We start from the raw sequence: 19,927 nt of genomic DNA, 5'->3' as shown, positions 1-19,927 counted from the left end.
AAAAAACGCCTTACTATACTATGACGTTTTTTATGACATTTTGAGGTCAAAAAAAATTTTGACTTTTTTTGTCCGAAAAAAACGCCTTACTATACTATGACATTTTTTATGACATTTTGAGGTCAAAAAAAAAATTTGACTTTTTTTGTCCGATTTTGACGCCTTACTATACTATGACGTTTTTTATGACATTTTGAGGTCAAAAAAAATTTTGACTTTTTTTGTCCGATTTTGACACCTTACTATACTATGACGTTTTTTATGACATTTTGAGGTAAAAAAAAAAAAAGTGACTTTTTTTGCCGGAAAAAAACGCCTTACTATACTATGACATTTTTTATGACATTTTGAGGTCAAAAAAAAAATTTGACTTTTTTTGTCCGATTTTGACGCCTTACTATACTATGACGTTTTTTATGACATTTTGAGGTCAAAAAAATTTTTGACTTTTTTTGTCCGAAAAAAATACCATACTACACTATGATGTTGTTTATTACATTTTGAGGTCAAAAAATTTTTTGACTTTTTTTGCCCGAAAAAAAAGCCATACTATACTATGACGTTTGTTATGACATTTTGAGGTCAAAAATTTTTTTGACTTTTTTTGTCCGATTTTGACACCTTACTATACTATGACCTTTTTTATGACATTTTGAGGTAAAAAAAAAAGTGACTTTTTTTGCCCGAAAAAAATGCCTTACTATACTATGATGATTTTTATGACATTTTGAGGTCAAAAAAAATTTTGACTTTTTTTGTCCGATTTTGACACCTTACTATACTATGACGTTTTTTATGACATTTTGAGGTAAAAAAAAAAAAGTGACTTTTTTTGCCCGAAAAAAACGCCTTACTATACTATGATGTTTTTTATGACATTTTGAGGTCAAAAAAAATTTTGACTTTTTTTGTCCGATTTTGACACCTTACTATACTATGACGTTTTTTATGACATTTTGAGGTCAAAAAAAAATTTGACTTTTTTTGCCCGAAAAATACGCCATATTATACTATGACGTTTTTTATGACATTTTGAAGTCAAAAAAATTTTTGACTTTTTTTGTCCGATTTTGACGGCTTACTATACTATGATGTTGTTTATGACATTTTGACATCAAAAAATTTTTTGACTCTTTTTGGCCAAAAAAAACACCATACTATACTATGACGTTTTTTATGACATTTTGAGGTCAAAAAATTTTTTGACTTTTTTTGACCGATTTTGACGCCTTACTATACTATGACGTTTTTTATGACATTTTGAGGTCAAAAAAAATTTTGACTTTTTTTGGCCGAAAAAAACGCCTTACTATACTATGACGTTTTTTATGACATTTTGAGGTCAAAAAAAAAATTTGACTTTTTTTGTCCAATTTTGACGCCTTACTATACTATGACGTTTTTTATGACATTTTGAGGTCAAAAAAATTTTTTGACTTTTTTTGTCCGAAAAAAACACCATACTATACTATGACGTTTTTTATGACATTTTGAGGTCAAAAAATTTTTTGACTTTTTTTGTCCGATTTTGACACCTTACTATACTATGACGTTTTTATGACATTTTGAGGTCAAAAAAAATTTTGACTTTTTTTGTCCGATTTTGACACCTTACTATACTATGACGTTTTTTATGACATTTTGAGGTCAAAAAAAATTTTGACTTTTTTTGTCCGAAAAAAACGCCTTACTATACTATGACATTTTTTATGACATTTTGAGGTCAAAAAAAAAATTTGACTTTTTTTGGCCCATTTTGACGCCTTACTATACTATGACGTTTTTTATGACATTTTGAGGTCAAAAAATTTTTTGACTTTTTTTGTCCGATTTTGACACCTTACTATACTATGACGTTTTTTATGACATTTTGAGGTCAAAAAAATTTTTGACTTTTTTTGTCCGATTTTGACGCCTTACTATACTATGACGTTTTTATGACATTTTGAGGTCAAAAAAAATTTTGACTTTTTTTGGCCGAAAAAAACGCCTTACTATACTATGACGTTTTTTATGACATTTTGAGGTCAAAAAAAATTTTGACTTTTTTTGGCCGAAAAAAACGCCTTACTATACTATGACATTTTTTATGACATTTTGAGGTCAAAAAAAAAATGTGACTTTTTTTGTCCGATTTTGACGCCTTACTATACTATGACGTTTTTTATGACATTTTGAGGTCAAAAAAAATTTTGACTTTTTTTGGCCGAAAAAAACGCCTTACTATACTATGACATTTTTTATGACATTTTGAGGTCAAAAAAAAAATTTGACTTTTTTTGTCCGATTTTGACACCTTACTATACTATGACGTTTTTATGACATTTTGAGGTCAAAAAATTTTGACTTTTTTTGGCCGAAAAAAACGCCTTACTATACTATGACGTTTTTTATGACATTTTGAGGTCAAAAAAAAATTTGACTTTTTTTGTCCGATTTTGACGCCTTACTATACTATGACGTTTTTTATGACATTTTGAGGTCAAAAAAAATTTTGACTTTTTTTGTCCGAAAAAAACACCTTACTATACTATGACATTTTTTATGACATTTTGAGGTCCAAAAAAAAATTTTGACTTTTTTTGTCCGATTTTGACGCCTTACTATACTATGACGTTTTTTATGACATTTTGAGGTCAAAAAATTTTTTGACTTTTTTTGCCCGAAAAAAAAGCCATACTATACTATGACGTTTGTTATGACATTTTGAGGTCAAAAATTTTTTTGACTTTTTTTGTCCGATTTTGACACCTTACTATACTATGACCTTTTTTATGACATTTTGAGGTAAAAAAAAAAAAAGTGACTTTTTTTGCCCGAAAAAAATGCCTTACTATACTATGATGTTTTTTATGACATTTTGAGGTCAAAAAAAATTTTGACTTTTTTTGTCCGATTTTGACACCTTACTATACTATGACGTTTTTTATGACATTTTGAGGTAAAAAAAAAAAAGTGACTTTTTTTGCCCGAAAAAAACGCCTTACTATACTATGATGTTTTTTATGACATTTTGAGGTCAAAAAAAAATTTGACTTTTTTTGTCCGATTTTGACACCTTACTATACTATGACGTTTTTTATGACATTTTGAGGTCAAAAAAAAATTTGACTTTTTTTGCCCGAAAAATACGCCATATTATACTATGACGTTTTTTATGACATTTTGAAGTCAAAAAAATTTTTGACTTTTTTTGTCCGATTTTGACGGCTTACTATACTATGATGTTGTTTATGACATTTTGACATCAAAAAATTTTTTGACTCTTTTTGGCCAAAAAAAACACCATACTATACTATGACGTTTTTTATGACATTTTGAGGTAAAAAAATTTTTTGACTTTTTTTGACCGATTTTGACGCCTTACTATACTATGACGTTTTTTATGACATTTTGAGGTCAAAAAAAATTTTGACTTTTTTTGCCCGAAAAAACGCCTTACTATGACGTTTTTTATGACATTTTGAGGTCAAAAAAATTTTTGACTTTTTTTGGCCGAAAAAAACGCCTTACTATACTATGACATTTTTTATGACATTTTGAGGTCAAAAAAAAAATTTGACTTTTTTTGTCCGATTTTGACGCCTTACTATACTATGATGTTGTTTATGACATTTTGACATCAAAAAATTTTTTGACTCTTTTTGGCCAAAAAAAACACCATACTATACTATGACGTTTTTTATGACATTTTGAGGTCAAAAAATTTTTTGACTTTTTTTGACCGATTTTGACGCCTTACTATACTATGACGTTTTTTATGACATTTTGAGGTCAAAAAAATTTTTGACTTTTTTTGCCCGAAAAAAACGCCTTACTATACTATGACGTTTTTTATGACATTTTGAGGTCAAAAAAAATTTTGACTTTTTTTGGCCGAAAAAAACGCCTTACTATACTATGACGTTTTTTATGACATTTTGAGGTCAAAAAATTTTTTGACTTTTTTTGTCCAATTTTGACACCTTACTATACTATGACGTTTTTATGACATTTTGAGGTCAAAAAAAATTTTGACGTTTTTTGTCCGAAAAAAACGCCTTACTATACTATGACGTTTTTTATGACATTTTGAGGTCAAAAAAAAAATTTGACTTTTTTTGTCCGATTTTGACGCCTTACTATACTATGACGTTTTTTATGACATTTTGAGGTCAAAAAAAATTTTGACTTTTTTTGTCCGAAAAAAACACCATACTATACTATGACGTTTTTTATGACATTTTGAGGTCAAAAAAAATTTTGACTTTTTTTGGCCGAAAAAAACGCCTTACTATACTATGACGTTTTTTATGACATTTTGAGGTCAAAAAAAATTTTGACTTTTTTTGTTCGAAAAAAACGCCTTACTATACTATGACCTTTTTTATGACATTTTGAGGTAAAAAAAAAAAAAGTGACTTTTTTTGCCCGAAAAAAATGCCTTACTATACTATGATGTTTTTTATGACATTTTGAGGTCAAAAAAAATTTTGACTTTTTTTGTCCGATTTTGACACCTTACTATTCTATGACGTTTTTTATGACATTTTGAGGTAAAAAAAAAAAGTGACTTTTTTTGCCCGAAAAAAACGCCTTACTATACTATGATGTTTTTTATGACATTTTGAGGTCAAAAAAAAATTTGACTTTTTTTGTCCGATTTTGACACCTTACTATACTATGACGTTTTTTATGACATTTTGAGGTCAAAAAAAAATTTGACTTTTTTTGCCCGAAAAATACGCCATATTATACTATGACGTTTTTTATGACATTTTGAAGTCAAAAAAATTTTTGACTTTTTTTGTCCGATTTTGACGGCTTACTATACTATGATGTTGTTTATGACATTTTGACATCAAAAATTTTTTTGACTCTTTTTGGCCAAAAAAAACACCATACTATACTATGACGTTTTTTATGACATTTTGAGGTCAAAAAATTTTTTGACTTTTTTTGACCGATTTTGACGCCTTACTATACTATGACGTTTTTTATGACATTTTGAGGTCAAAAAAAATTTTGACTTTTTTTGCCCGAAAAAACGCCTTACTATGACGTTTTTTATGACATTTTGAGGTCAAAAAAAATTTTGACTTTTTTTGGCCGAAAAAAACGCCTTACTATACTATGACATTTTTTATGACATTTTGAGGTCAAAAAAAAAATTTGACTTTTTTTGTCCGATTTTGACGCCTTACTATACTATGATGTTGTTTATGACATTTTGACATCAAAAAATTTTTTGACTCTTTTTGGCCAAAAAAAACCCCATACTATACTATGACGTTTTTTATGACATTTTGAGGTCAAAAAATTTTTTGACTTTTTTTGACCGATTTTGACGCCTTACTATACTATGACGTTTTTTATGACATTTTGAGGTCAAAAAATATTTTGACTTTTTTTGTCCGATTTTGACGCCTTACTATACTATGACGTTTTTTATGACATTTTGAGGTCAAAAAAAATTTTGACTTTTTTTGTTCGAAAAAAACGCCTTACTATACTATGACGTTTTTTATGACATTTTGAGGTCAAAAAAAATTTTGACTTTTTTTGTCCGAAAAAAATACCATACTATACTATGACGTTTTTTATGACATTTTGAGGTCAAAAATTTTTTTGACTTTTTTTGGTCGATTTTGACGGCTTACTATACTATGATGTTTTTTATGATATTTTGACGCCAAAAAAATTTTGACTTTTTTTGTCCGAAAAAAACGGCATACTATACTATGATGTTTTTTATGACATTTTGAGGTCAAAAATTTTTTTGACTTTTTTTGTCCGATTTTGACACCTTACTATACTATGATGTTTTTATGACATTTTGAGGTCAAAAAAATTTTTGACTTTTTTTGTCCGATTTTGACACCTTACTATACTATGACGTTTTTATGACATTTTGAGGTCAAAAAATTTTTTGACTTTTTTTGTCCGATTTTGACTCCTTACTATACTATGACGTTTTTTATGACATTTTGAGGTCAAAAAAATTTTTGACTTTTTTTGTCCGATTTTGACGCTATACTATGACGTTTTTTATGACATTTTGAGGTCAAAACAATTTTTGACTTTTTTTGGCCGATTTTGACGCCTTACTATACTATGACGTTTTTTATGACATTTTGAGGTAAAAAATTTTTTTGACTTTTTTTGGCCGAAAAACACGCCATACTATACTATGATGTTTTTTATGACATTTTGAAGTCAAAAAAAATTTTGACTTTTTTTGACCGATTTTGACGCCATACTATACTATGACGTTTTTATGACATTTTGAGGTCAAAAAAAATTTTGACTTTTTTTGGTCGATTTTGACGCCTTACTATACTATGACGTTTTTTATGACATTTTGAGGTCAAAAAATTTTTTGACTTTTTTTGTCCGATTTTGACGCCTTACTATACTATGACGTTTTTCATGACATTTTGAGGTCAAAAAATTTTTTGACTTTTTTTGGCCGAAAAAAACGCCATACTATACTATGACGTTTTTTATGACATTTTGAGGTCAAAAAAATTTTTGACTTTTTTTGTCCGAAAAAAACGGCATACTATACTATGACGTTTTTTATGACATTTTGAGGTCAAAAAATTTTTTGACTTTTTTTGTCCGATTTTGACGGCTTACTATATTATGACGTTTTTTATGACATCTTGAGGTCAAAAAATTTTTTTGATTTTCTTTGGCTGAAAAAAAAAAGCCATACTATACTATGACGTTTTTTATGACATTTTGAGGCTAAAAAGTTTTTTGACTTTTTTTGGCCGAAAAAAACGCCTTACTATACTATGACGTTTTTTATGACATTTTGAAGTCAAAAAAAAATTTGACTTTTTTTGACCGATTTTGACGCCATACTATACTATGACGTTTTTTATGACATTTTGAGGTCAAAAAAAATTTTGACTTTTTTTGGCCAATTTTGACGCCTTACTATACTATGACGTTTTTTATGACATTTTGAGGTAAAAAATTTTTTTGACTTTTTTTGCCCGAAAAAAACGCCATACTATACTATGACGTTTTTTATGACATTTTGAGGTCAAAAAATTTTTTGACTTTTTTTGTCCGATTTTGACGGCTTACTATACTATGATGTTTTTTATGACATTTTGACGCCAAAAAATTTTTTGACTTTTATTGGCCGAAAAACACGGCATACTATACTATGACGTTTTTTATGACATTTTGAAGTCAAAAAAAAATTTGACTTTTTTTGACCGATTTTGACGCCATACTATACTATGACGTTTATTATGACATTTTGAGGTCAAAAAAAATTTTGACTTTTTTTGGCCGATTTTGACGCCTTACTATATTATGACGTTTTTTATGACATCTTGAGGTCAAAAAAAATTTTTGATTTTCTTTGGCTGAAAAAAAAAAACGCCATACTATACTATGACGTTTTTTATGACATTTTGAGGCTAAAAAGTTTTTTGACTTTTTTTGGCCGAAAAAAACGCCATACTATACTATGACGTTTTTTATGACATTTTGACGCCAAAAAAATTTTTGACTTTTTTTGGCCGACAAAAACACTATACTATACTATGACGTTTTTTGACATTTTGAGGTAAAAAATTTTTTTGACTTTTTTTGTCCGATTTTCACGCCTTATTATACTATGACATTTTGACGCCAAAAAATTTTTTGACTTTTTTTGCCCGAAATAAACGCCATACTATACTATGACGTTTTTTATGACATTTTGACGCCAAAAAATTTTTTGACTTTTTTTGGCCGAAAAAAACGCCATACTATACTATGACGTTTTTTATGACATTTTGAGGTAAAAAAAAATTTTGACTTTTTTTGTCCGATTTTCACGCCTTACTATACTATGACATTTTGACGCCAAAAAAATTTTTGACTTTTTTTGGCCGAAAAAAAACGCCATACTACACTACGACGTTTTTTATGACATTTTGAGGTCAAAAAATTTTTTGACTTTTTTTGTCCGATTTTGACACCTTACTATACTATGACGTTTTTTATGACATTTTGAGATCAAAAAAAATTTTGACTATTTTTGGCCGATTTTCACGCCTTACTATACTATGACGTTTTTTATGACATTTTGAGGTCAAAAAAAAATGTGACTTTTTTTGCCCGAAAAAAACGCCTTACTATACTATGACGTTTTTTATGACATTTTGAGGTCAAAAAAATTTTTGACTTTTTTTGTCCGATTTTGACGCCTTACTATACTATGACATTTTTTATGACATTTTGAGATCAAAAAAAATTTTGACTTTTTTTGTCCGATTTTGACGCCATACTATACTATGACGTTTTTAATTACATTTTGAGGTCAAAAAATTTTGTGACTTTTTTTGCCCGAAAAAAACCCCATACTATACTATGACGTTTTTTGACATTTTGAGGTAAAAAAAAATTTAGACTTTTTTCGACCGATTTTGACGCCTTACTATACTATGACGTTTTTTATGACATTTTGAGTTAAAAAAAAATTTTGACTTTTTTTTTCCGATTTTGACGGCTTACTATACTATGACGTTTTTTATGACATTTTGTCGCCAAAAAAAAATGTGACTTTTTTTGCCCGAAAAAACGCCTTACTATACTATGACGTTTTTTATGACATTTTGAGGTCAAAAAATCTTTTTGACTTTTTTTGACCGATTTTGACGCCTTAGTATACTATGACGTTTTTTATGACATTTTGAGTTCAAAAAAAATTTGGACTTTTTTTGCCCGAAAAATACGCCATACTATACTATGACGTTTTTTATGACATTTTGAGGTCAAAAATTTTTTTGACTTTTTTTGTCCGATTTTGACGCCTTACTATACTATGACATTTTTTATGACATTTTGAGATCAAAAAAAATTTTGACTTTTTTTGGCCGATTTTGACGCCATACTATACTATGACGTTTTTTATTACATTTTGAGGTCAAAAAATTTTGTGACTTTTTTTGCCCGAAAAAAACCCCATACTATACTATGACGTTTTTTGACATTTTGAGGTCAAAAAAAATTTAGACTTTTTTTGACCGATTTTGACGCCTTACTATACTATGACGTTTTTTATGACATTTTGAGTTAAAAAAAAATTTTGACTTTTTTTTTCCGATTTTGACGGCTTACTATACTATGACGTTTTTTTATGACATTTTGTCGCCAAAAAAAAATGTGACTTTTTTTGCCCGAAAAAACGCCTTACTATACTATGACGTTTTTTATGACATTTTGAGGTCAAAAAATCTTTTTGACTTTTTTTGACCGATTTTGACGCCTTAGTATACTATGATGTTTTTTATGACATTTTGAGTTCAAAAAAAATTTGGACTTTTTTTGCCCGAAAAATACGCCATACTATACTATGACGTTTTTTATGACATTTTGAGGTCAAAAATTTTTTTTGACTTTTTTTGCCCTTAAAATACGCCCTACTATACTATGACGTTTTTTATGACATTTTGAGGTCAAAAAAAATTTTGACTTTTTTTGGCCGATTTTCACGCCTTACTGTACTATGACCATTTTTATGACATTTTGAGGTCAAAAAAATGTTTGACTTTATTTGGCCGATTGTGACGCCTTACGGCCGTATGACATTTTTTTATCACATTTTGAGGTCAAAAATTTTTTTTATGTTTTTTTTGACATTTTGAGGCCTTACTAAAGTATGACTTTTTTTGACAAATTTTGATGTCTTACTATACTATGATGTTTTTTAAGACATTTTGAGGTCTTACTAAAGTATGACTTCTTTTGGCCGATTTTTTTGGCTGATGGGGTTAACCCATCATTGGCTACCCCTGTTAGGAATGGTATTGCTTTGTTATTTATATTGTGGTTATGTATTGTAGACTTGCCATTTTAGCACCTTTTTGGAGCCAGTTATCTAGAACATAAACACACTAATATCAAAACTACCTCTGTAGATAATTAAGGCTTACCTTTTTCCATGAGTGATGGCATCATAGAGCTCAGGTCGCTGAACTGTAATTCAAGAGGTGGGAGAGCATTAGTCCACAAAACAGCAATTTTCAACATAATTTTCACCACCGTTATTTCAATGTTTTGAGCAGCCAGAGCAGTTTCAGTTATCTTCTCTCTTACCTCTCCCATGACAGCAATGGGAGTTTCTCCAGTGGCCTGAGCCACACGATGTTCCACTAGGTAAAACATGTACTCATCATATAGAAGACGGATGAGGTGAAAAGAACCAAAACTGGCTGCACTACGCAGAGTTAGGTCTCTGATCACCATGGAGCTACAGGAGAGAGAGAGAGGGAGAGTAGCAGAGAAATAATCCATAAAATCTTGTGTCATATATGTCTGTATTGAACTTTACAGCCCAAAAAGCATTTTAAAAATAGACAAGTGATCCCATGTTACCTGTAGAAAGACCATTTGAGCAGGAACTGGCGTGCAGCTTTGGGGAAGCTCGGGCTGCCCTGGTGGGGCTTCAGGACCTGAGAGACCACGTTGTCAAGCCAGGTAGCCCACTGATCCAGAGAGCTCTGCTGCTGCAGGGTGACTTTAAAGTCCTGCTCCAGACGCTGAACCACGCTCTCATCACACTGACACACCCATGACGCCTGCTCCTGTTAGACAAAACAAACACAACCAGCCACATTCAGCAAGAAACCACAACATACAGTCAGAGGTGGAAAACTGAACCTTATGCAGCATGAACGCACACATCTGACATTTTAACATGAAGTTTTGACTGCTGATGAAGCAGGAAGCTGGCGGGCAGGTTTACCTGGACGTTAGCAAAGTCCACTCGGTTGAGGTCAGAGAGCATCTGGTTGATTTGGGAGGTGTTCTGCAAGACGGCACGAGCTGCCTGGGCCAGGTGGTTCAGACTGGTGTAACGTCTCAGAGTCTGGGCAAACGCACTGACCACTGCCACCTACACCACACAGAGAAGCAGATAATACACAGTAATGTTTTAATGCTTTTTTTTTTTTTTTTAAATATTACTGAAGTCAGTTTTCATTCAAACAGAGCATAAACTCAGAAGTTGCCAAGACCACATCTGACACACCTACCCATATTAACACATTTAATTACATTAACACATTTACTGCATTTTAATCATTGCTGTATCTTGCAACTAGACAAATACAAATTAACAATGATGCACATATCAAGTGCACCAAAGCAAACTTATATAGTAACATATTAAGTCTAATAAAATGACCCGTTGAGATCACACATCAGCCACACAAAATGTAAAAGTTAATATTAAAGACTGAAGATTTGAAGCAAAGTGATAGAATTAAAAGCCTTAAAACATTTGATAAAGGACACTTGACTATAGTGTATATACTTCAATGTCATATAATCCACATAAAACGTGCACACGCAGTCTAACAGACATTGGAAAGTGGACCAGAGTTTTTCTCACTACCTTGGTGCGGATAATCTCCTGAGGAAAGCTGGTCATGGCGTTAGTCAGCCAGCCCTCCAGACTCTTAGCAAAGTTGCGAATGGCCTGAGTGAGAGTGCCTGAAGAAAGAAAACAGCCTGGATTACATGCTGACTTCAATTTCAAGTAATGCTGTCACAGAATAAACACCAAAATCTCTTGAATTCAATGCTGGGTGCTATGTAAGTGGGTTCTCAAGGATGCAAATATATTTTACTGTTTTGGTATCACTTCTTTAGTTTGTATTTCTTAGAGTGAGCTGATTCGGGAATGTTGGGACAACAACCCTCCGTCTCGTTACAATTTGTCCTACAGAGCGGAACAGTCCACTAATCAAGTAGTCAACAGGAAATAATTCTGAATTTTTAAGTAATTTTTAAAGCAAAAACGCCAAAAAAAATCACAAGTTCTAACTTCTCAAATGTAAGTATTTTATACTTCTATTATAATTATAAACTGAATACCTTTAGGTATTTAACTGTTGGTCAGATAAAACAACTCATTTAAGTATACTGACTTGGGAAGTAGTGATGGACACTTTGCACTAATTTCTGATATTTTAAGGACCAAACAATTAATCAAAAATAATACCTGGGTAATAAATGAATAATGAAAATACTCATTAATTACAGCCTCAGGGTCCTACATTTTCTCTACTTCATGGTATCCTATTAAAACAAAAACCTCAGCAGTACTGACTGGGAACAGGACGCAGGACATCAGGGATGAGGATCTCCACTAGAGCCTGGTAGAGGATGTGATCACAGCTCCTCATCCATAGTCTGACTGGTTCATATTTACAGAGAGCCACCAGCTTCTCTCTGGGAATCACACCTTCCAGGTCATCATCACTACACACAGAACAAACAAAAACAAAACTAAAACCCAAACTGTAAATAGCAACATTTTGCAAATAAACAATCTTCTAAACTCAGCAGACAATCGGCTAAAAAGACTGACAATTTTTTTTTTGTAGCTCAGGCTATAGACAGTATATGTTAATTAAATCCTTAACAGTGGTTTTCTTTTCTACACTGAAGCATTAGCTCCTCCTCTGTGTGATCTGACCTGTTGGGGATGGTGGTATTTCCATCACTAGATGGCGGTGTTGAATACCAAAAGGTCTGCCACAGTTTCTCAATATAGTGGAACTGGAGGTTCATCACCACATCCAAAGTAGCCTGCAGGAGAGTGGCAAAGGAGGGAGGAAGGGAATGAGGGGGAGGGAAGAGAGGAGGGAAAAGGGGGGGTGGGGGTCAAAACATACAGAGCTGAACCATGGCAACCAGACACACAACAAAGTTTCTACAGGCAGGCAGGCTCTCGCTCACTCCGGGCCCTGGTTAGACAATGAGCCAGCTTAAACACAGCTCCCTGCACATTAATCATCAGGAGGATCCTAAAGACCACATTTATGCTTCATCTGTTTTTTTTTTTTAAGTTGACTTCAATCTTCTTCTTTTTCTTTTTTTTTTAAATCTTGGTCGTCTTTATGAAGCAGATTAGTCTTGTAGATTTATGCATGCATGTGCCTTGTTTTAGTGGTAAGGCAGTGACCTGAACTAACCCAAGTGACTTCCTCTTTCCTGTTCATATGTATGAGGCTCTTTGAAAGCAGAGTGTACTGCACAAGTGAACACTGCAAGAACGCAAAGGAAGCAGTGGCAAGCTAGTGTTCTTAAAGGATTAACTTCTGTTTTAGGACTTTGTGGTCAGAAAAAAAAGCTTTCCTTTTTTTTTTATAAAAAGGGAGTTAACAGATAAACCCTATAACACCCTATAAAGTAAAACAAAAAAGCACTGCAGAAGTTGTTGAAGTCATTCACCAGGCCAGAGGAAATGTCAGCCGGACTCCACATGACACAGAGGCCAAACGCTCTGTGTTTTTGGTCTACAACAGTCCAGTATGTCTCTACATTGAGAATCTACTGAGTATGAGAGTATGATTCACACTGTGCCCAGAGATTCTCTTCTTTCCCTGTCTGGCAGGACATGCACTTGCCGCTGGATCTTGTTACACAGCAGCGTAGGCTTCAATCACATGATATGTTTTTGCTTCCTCTCCAGCGGTCACCATGGCAACCTTGTTTACGGTTGCCCCCAGCAACAGGTCAAACACAGAACTCCAAAACAAAAAGAAGAATTCCCCATCCCCTCTAAACAAGAGCGTTTTGCCTCCACAGTTTTTCACCACACAGGAAAAACAGCATGCCTCAAAAAAAAAAGAAAAAACAGTTTGGAGGAGAAATAACACGTGTTCACATGCACAATCACAGAAAGACGAGTGCCTGCAAAAGAGATTCCCAGAACTTAACCCCTCACTACTGTGCATACGCATGACAAATACTGTGGTTTATTGTGTGATTTATTACCCTCAATGTTTTATTAAACACCTAATTATATCTGCTTAAACATTAATTTAATAGCATGGCTGTTTCGTGAATATCGGACTGTTGTTACCATGACATTAATAAATACTGGTCCAACAGTGGATACAAATGTTTACAGCCCCGCTCAAAAAAAATAAAAAAATAAAAGACAGCTTTGTTTCAAGTTTAAGCCAACTTGTTACCTTTATTTGTCCTGTAACTTTAAGTGCTGTCAATAAAAGTCCTGGCAAATGTGTTAACAGGTCACTGTTGCCTCCCAAAAAAAAAAATGAATGCATAAACATTAAACACGCAGAGGCAATGAGAGCTAAGAGAGTGACAGAACTGCGCTGGCAGACAAAGACAGGAGCCCATGTGCCTGTCCACAGACAAGGAAACACAAAGGCTCAAGGGGAGGCCACCACAAAGACACCAAGATGTCCACCCAGCGTGCTGAAAGGTTAATTGGCATGTCTTGAAAGCTGCACAGAGATGAAAAGACGGCTGGAACAAAGGGAGCGTGGTGAGGCTGGACAAGGGGAGGGCAGGGATAATATGATAAAGCCAGAGCTTCACTGCTTTAATCACAGCCTCTCTCCTGCCTGTAAAGCCCCCAAATTTTAATGTTAAATATTATTTCTGCTCTTCTCTTTGACATTGTGCTTCTTCCTGAGCGGTTATTCTGCAGCCTACTCAAACGTATTCTTCTCCCAAGAGACTATGACATCTACGAAATGTCATTATGCAATACACCATTTCTGCATAGCGCTTTCTTCATACATTTTCCCGATGCAGTTCTTTATAGATTTTTCTCTCAAGCTTTGCTCAGCTAAGAAACAGGATGTCTGATGACTGCTGCAGTTTGCTTTCATTGTGCCCCCTGTTTAAGCATGTGTTTCTGCCCTAATTAAACCGATTCATCATGAATCTTCATCATCATGAATCTTCTTCATTCTTCTTCATTCATTCGGCTTTATTCTATATTTTTCTATATTTTTCTTCTTGGATTTCTTGATGTCAAGAAATCCACAAAAACAGCCATGTGTTTGTTAGTTGCTCAATGCTTTCTGAGCAACAGACTACTTTTCTTTAACCTGCCTGTGGCACTCAGCCCCAAGCTCCTACTCTGACTAGTAAATCTTTAAAAAATTGGGCATTCTAGCTAGCAATGGTTACTCAAACAGGCGTAAACGATGCATTTCTTGGGAACTATTTTCAGCAGTGGATTAATACACATTTGATGCCCTGAGTGAGTATTTATAGCACCAGGACGGCGCATGAGGGATTGACTCAAAATAAACTATAGTGCCAGTGATCATGGTAATGAATAAGCATGTCCACCAGTGTAACTGTGTGGCCCCCTGATGTGCTTTTTTTTAACTTATTGGACAAAAATAGGAGGTTAATGACACAGAGGAACAAGCTTTATCTGACTTAATACTTATTCCTAGTATTAATACTAGGGATGCACCGATCCACATTTTTTCACTTCCAATCCGATCCCGATCCCTGAATCTGGATATCTGCCGATACCAATACTATTCCGATACCAGAGCTCTGTTTGCTTTAATATTACCATTATCATTATTGTTGATTTTATATGATGCTGTAATAAATCTTCTCTACAGGCAAGTGTGATATGTACGAATGTATGCATGTATGTCGCAAAAGGCAACCTGAGGTAAGTATAAGGTCAGAAAAGGAAGTCCGAAAAACAGGAAATCCTGTTAACAGTCAATATTTATTAAATTCAAAAGATACCCATAAAGGGTAATCTTCATTTAGACTACCCCTCTCCAAATAAAATAGAAATAAAAAGGGCTACTTGATCTGATCAGCACTAATTAAGTATACTGGCTCTTGTAGGAGCAACAAATTAAGGTTTTTCAAATCTTAAACATCCCAAGGGGCGCAAGCTCACTCACGGGTCATTTTCTTCTTGCTGTACCCTAGAAGGGACATAAGTTTGTGAGTAATATATTGTTGGTGTGTGAATTACCTGTATGACTTTGCTGTCATGGTGTCCTGCTTTGGTTTAACGTTTGAGTGTGAAATAGCGCGGCCGATGCCATATTATGTTAGCATTGAGCTAATCGCTACTTATTACCACTTGTAGGCCGCGACGGAGCTTTCGCCCCTCAGTACAACAGCTTTGCAAACATTGCACATTGCAAACATTGCAAATGGACAAATATTTCCACACAGTGGACATGTTGGTGAAACTGAACTGAAATGTTGGTTAGCCACGGTGCTGCTCAGTGCTCGCCTGCTAGCTGGCTGCAAACAAATTACTCCGTGTCACATTGAGACACGCCTCCGTTGAGGAAATCCATTCCACATTTTGCAGCCAGTTAGCAGAGCAGCCGGCAGGGAATCACTTGTGAAGTCATTTCAGCAGATAACATTAAAGCACAGACATGGTTCATGGATCGGAAATTTTTGCAGGTTGGATCGGAAATTTCCGATCCGTGAAATATGTTGGTATCGGAACCCGATACCGATACTGGATCGGATCGGCACCATCCCTAATTAATACATAGTTGGCTTTGGGATTAATGGGATTTGTTGATAATAACAATATTATAGAATACCACTAGACTGTGCAGACCCCATTCAACACATATCTTTCCAATTCAATGTAGGAAGGATATCCATCAACAGGTGAAGAGTGCAATATGAGATAATTAACAGTTTATCTACAAGCAGGATGCATTATTAGAGCCATTACAATGTAATTAGTGCATAAACACCATTGTTCATTGTTAAGGTGTCCTCATTTCCATCCAGTTAATGCACTTATTGCAAGTCACAGACAGTTATGATGCCTTTTATTATACAACATACTTTCTTTGTGACAATCCGTATTTACAACAGTATTTTTCCTTTGTTTTTCTCTATAACAAACTCAAATGTGTTGCTTATGAAGCACATGTTTAGTGTGGGAAAGCTGAAACTAATTAAAATCTACAGAAAAATGTCAATCATTGTCTTTTTATAGCTTTAGATGAGCTTGAACTTTTGAGCACTTACAAGTCTCTGCCTGAACTTCAATGCTGTTCCAGTAAATATTCACAAATCACTGTCGTCTCAGCTAGCACTATATTCACCGTGTGAATGTAAAGAAAGAAACAAATGCATATTCCAAATTTGTACTGTCAAGATGTATTTCTCCTGTGAAAGATGGCAGATACGTTTGTCCTCTGCATCTGTCTGTCTGTTACAGATATTTTCTAATGTCTGTCAGCTTTAGAAGTGGCAACATATTTTGGTTAACAATGACCTGAAAGTAGTGAGATGATAGCATGCAAAATCTGTGTGGTATATTCCAGTGTCTCTTCTTATATTACTCCCTGATATGCAGGACCTGTCTACCAGTCACCAGTGAGGTTCCTGCATCAGATACATGTAAAAACATTTTCATTGCCTCAACTTCTTACTGTGAGAGGCTGAAGAGGACCAACACCCAGGAGGCAGAAAGACATGATGAGCTCTGCTGCAGGTCTGAATGTGAGGAACTACAAAACTGAGGAGCACGCCACTGCTCAAAATTTCAATATTGGTTCAAACCTTCCTAAGGCAGTGGAAAGTGTATTAAAATAGTGTAGAGTAGTGCTGTGATATGACCCACCTCACAGTGGTCTCTGTAGAGTGTCTGCAGCTTCTTGATATCATTCATGTTGATGCGCTCAGGCAGAGGCTGAGTGCCCAAGTCAGGAGAGGGAAACGGAGGCAAGGTGTGGGACGTATCTGCATAAAGCAGAAATGTAGACAGGTGTCACTCATTTCACTCACACAGATGTGTATGCACACAAACACACACAGGCTCATGGACTTAGGAACCATATGATGACAATTGTATAGGAAGATCATATAATGAATGTAAACACAGAAACACATATCCCATTAATGTCTCATCAAACAAGATGCCTGATGATTAATTTTGCCATCTGACATTTATTATGTACATGTATGCTTGCTCTGTACGAAGGCAACATGTGATGGTAACTGTTCAAAATTTGATTCTACTCTGTGATTTCATTGTGGAAAAATATCTAGTACCACAAAATGAAAATCAGAACAGATAGGTGATACATATTAAAAGCAGATGTTTAATCCTGGATACGTAGCCGAGGTGGCAGTCGACCAGGTGCTGTCCTTACCTATGTACTGCTGGTGGTGTTGACTCTGAGCAGCCACTGACTGCTCTGGAGTGCTGTTACAATGCTGAGAGCTCCCACACAGGCTGTCAGACATACCATCCACCTTCTGCAGAGGTTTAAACCTATACATAGAGGAGAGGGCAGGACATTTAGGTATGTTAGCTGAGTTTTGAATGACTGAGAAACCAGGAATAAGAGATAATCTGCTACTGAGGGCTGTGAATATACAGGTTTTCATTCCAAATTAAAACCAGAAGATGGGTGAGGAACAACATAAGCAACCATGAAAGAAAAAGAAAAGGGCAAAAGGGGCAAGGAAAAGAGTGAAAGAGCTTATAGGTGAAAAGGGGGAGGAGATGGAGGACCAGACCAAAGATAAAACACATTAAGCAGTAGCAAACTGGCAATGAAGGTAAGGCAGCTGTCAGAAGGCATTTGTCATCAACAGTAAAATTAAATTTACACATGAACTTAAATCACCAACACCTAAAACATTTTTATTGCCAAAAGGAAGAAATAACCACCAAAATGGAACAGGATTAATGGACGCTGGCTTTACATTGTGACAAATGTGTCAGAGAGAGATGAATGGACAGGATGAATGAGAACGGTAAAAATGGCAAATCACATGGAGAGAGTGCTGACCTCTGTTTCTGGTGGACAGGCTGCTGCCTCATGGCCATGTACTGGGTGTCCTCCTGCAGCCGGTTAAGCGGAGAGTCTGGCTTCACCCGGATGCCATAGTAATGATACTTAGAGTTGCCTCTGGTAGATTCAGTGAGAGAAAAACCAGAAACAAGTGAGGAGGAGAAGACTTGCCATGAGCGTAATCACTATCATTATCCTCTTCCATCAGCAAGTCTCTGATGCCTATAAGCATCATCATACTCGTCACATCTATAATGGTAACATGATTACTGTTATCAGCATCTTCAGCACGGGCAACAACCTCTTCCTGTTTGTACCTGGTGCCGAGGCGGCGGGTCCTCAGGCCCATGAAGACCGAGCGGATGAGTTTGCCAAAGGAGGCTGCGTTGACCGGATCCAGTTTCTGTTCTTGACAGTGCCGCAAGTAATGGTTATACAGGGAGCACCGGGGTAGGCTAACTCCTTCCGCTGTCTCATAGTTGTCCAGCAGCCACTGCAGCTAAAAATACACAGAAGAAGACACAGTCACACAATCAGTGAGCCCCAGTGGACAAACTCTGCTCTACGACAGTCACCTGGCCATCAACAGAGTGGAGCAGTGCATCTTATTATCACATCAAAAGACAGATGACACACCACACACACACCACACACACACACACACAAACACACACACACCTCACATAACCACCTATTTTAGGAGGTGAAACACCACAGAGACCACTGCACTCCCACTGAGCCTAGGTCTTTATATTCTTGACTGAAGCGGTAAGTGACTACAGCATGAGGAATGGCTGATTGAGTAAACACTCAACACATCTGAAGAGCTATTTCTATTTACTCTATCAGAAAATCAGTCAGTACTGAGGAGGACAGAGTCATAGCTCTGTCTGTAACAGCACAATCAAAATAATTTATATAAAAAAAGCTTAAATAAGCAATTTGTAATTCAGATTTAAAGCAAATACTTCAAACACTATTCATAAAAATGATGTAAAGATTGTGGGGTGATGGTTGAGGTTAAGAGCTGGAACGCAAGGAAAGCATAAAACAGAATGACAGCCTCCCAACAAGAGAAAAAGTTAAGCCACGTTTGCACAGACACCCTTCTCATTAATCTGCATTCATTTAAAAGGGATAAGTGCTCTGACATGACGTCATCTGACAAGGCACTGTGCTGGCTAATCACATACATGCAGGCTCGTTCCTCCAACTGGACTTCCCAGACATGCATGTATTTCCCTGTCTCATCAGTACATGAAACAACTCAACCCTAAAAACTGAAAAAAGAATAACCCCACTGATGCAGCCCCTTGTTTTGTTTTAACGTGGGGCAAATGTTTGTCTGA

General features: G+C 34.8%; 1 protein-coding gene across 5 annotated transcripts in view; it reads right to left on the bottom strand.

Annotated features, from left to right (window-relative positions):
- The window catches only part of rfx2 (regulatory factor X, 2 (influences HLA class II expression)), a 52,947-nt gene that overhangs the window by 16,485 nt on the left and 16,535 nt on the right, over positions 1–19,927 (bottom strand). For all 5 annotated transcript variants that reach the window (XM_041039745.1, XM_041039747.1, XM_041039749.1 and 2 more), the window contains 11 exons: positions 18,896–19,077; positions 18,576–18,695; positions 17,931–18,052; positions 17,399–17,517; positions 12,470–12,582; positions 12,101–12,252; positions 11,384–11,481; positions 10,733–10,882; positions 10,363–10,571; positions 10,084–10,237; positions 9,921–9,963 (listed from right to left, as the gene is read on the bottom strand). In XM_041039745.1, the coding sequence (XP_040895679.1) occupies positions 9,921–9,963; positions 10,084–10,237; positions 10,363–10,571; positions 10,733–10,882; positions 11,384–11,481; positions 12,101–12,252; positions 12,470–12,582; positions 17,399–17,517; positions 17,931–18,052; positions 18,576–18,695; positions 18,896–19,077 (1,462 nt within the window). The remainder of the gene's footprint in view (positions 1–9,920; positions 9,964–10,083; positions 10,238–10,362; positions 10,572–10,732; positions 10,883–11,383; positions 11,482–12,100; positions 12,253–12,469; positions 12,583–17,398; positions 17,518–17,930; positions 18,053–18,575; positions 18,696–18,895; positions 19,078–19,927) is intronic.

The sequence above is a fragment of the Toxotes jaculatrix genome, chromosome 6 (genome assembly GCF_017976425.1).
Source record: "Toxotes jaculatrix isolate fToxJac2 chromosome 6, fToxJac2.pri, whole genome shotgun sequence".
Classification (NCBI taxonomy): domain Eukaryota; kingdom Metazoa; phylum Chordata; class Actinopteri; family Toxotidae; genus Toxotes; species Toxotes jaculatrix.
Note: the sequence above shows the minus strand (reverse complement) of the source record. Positions and strands in the feature narration are given on the sequence as shown.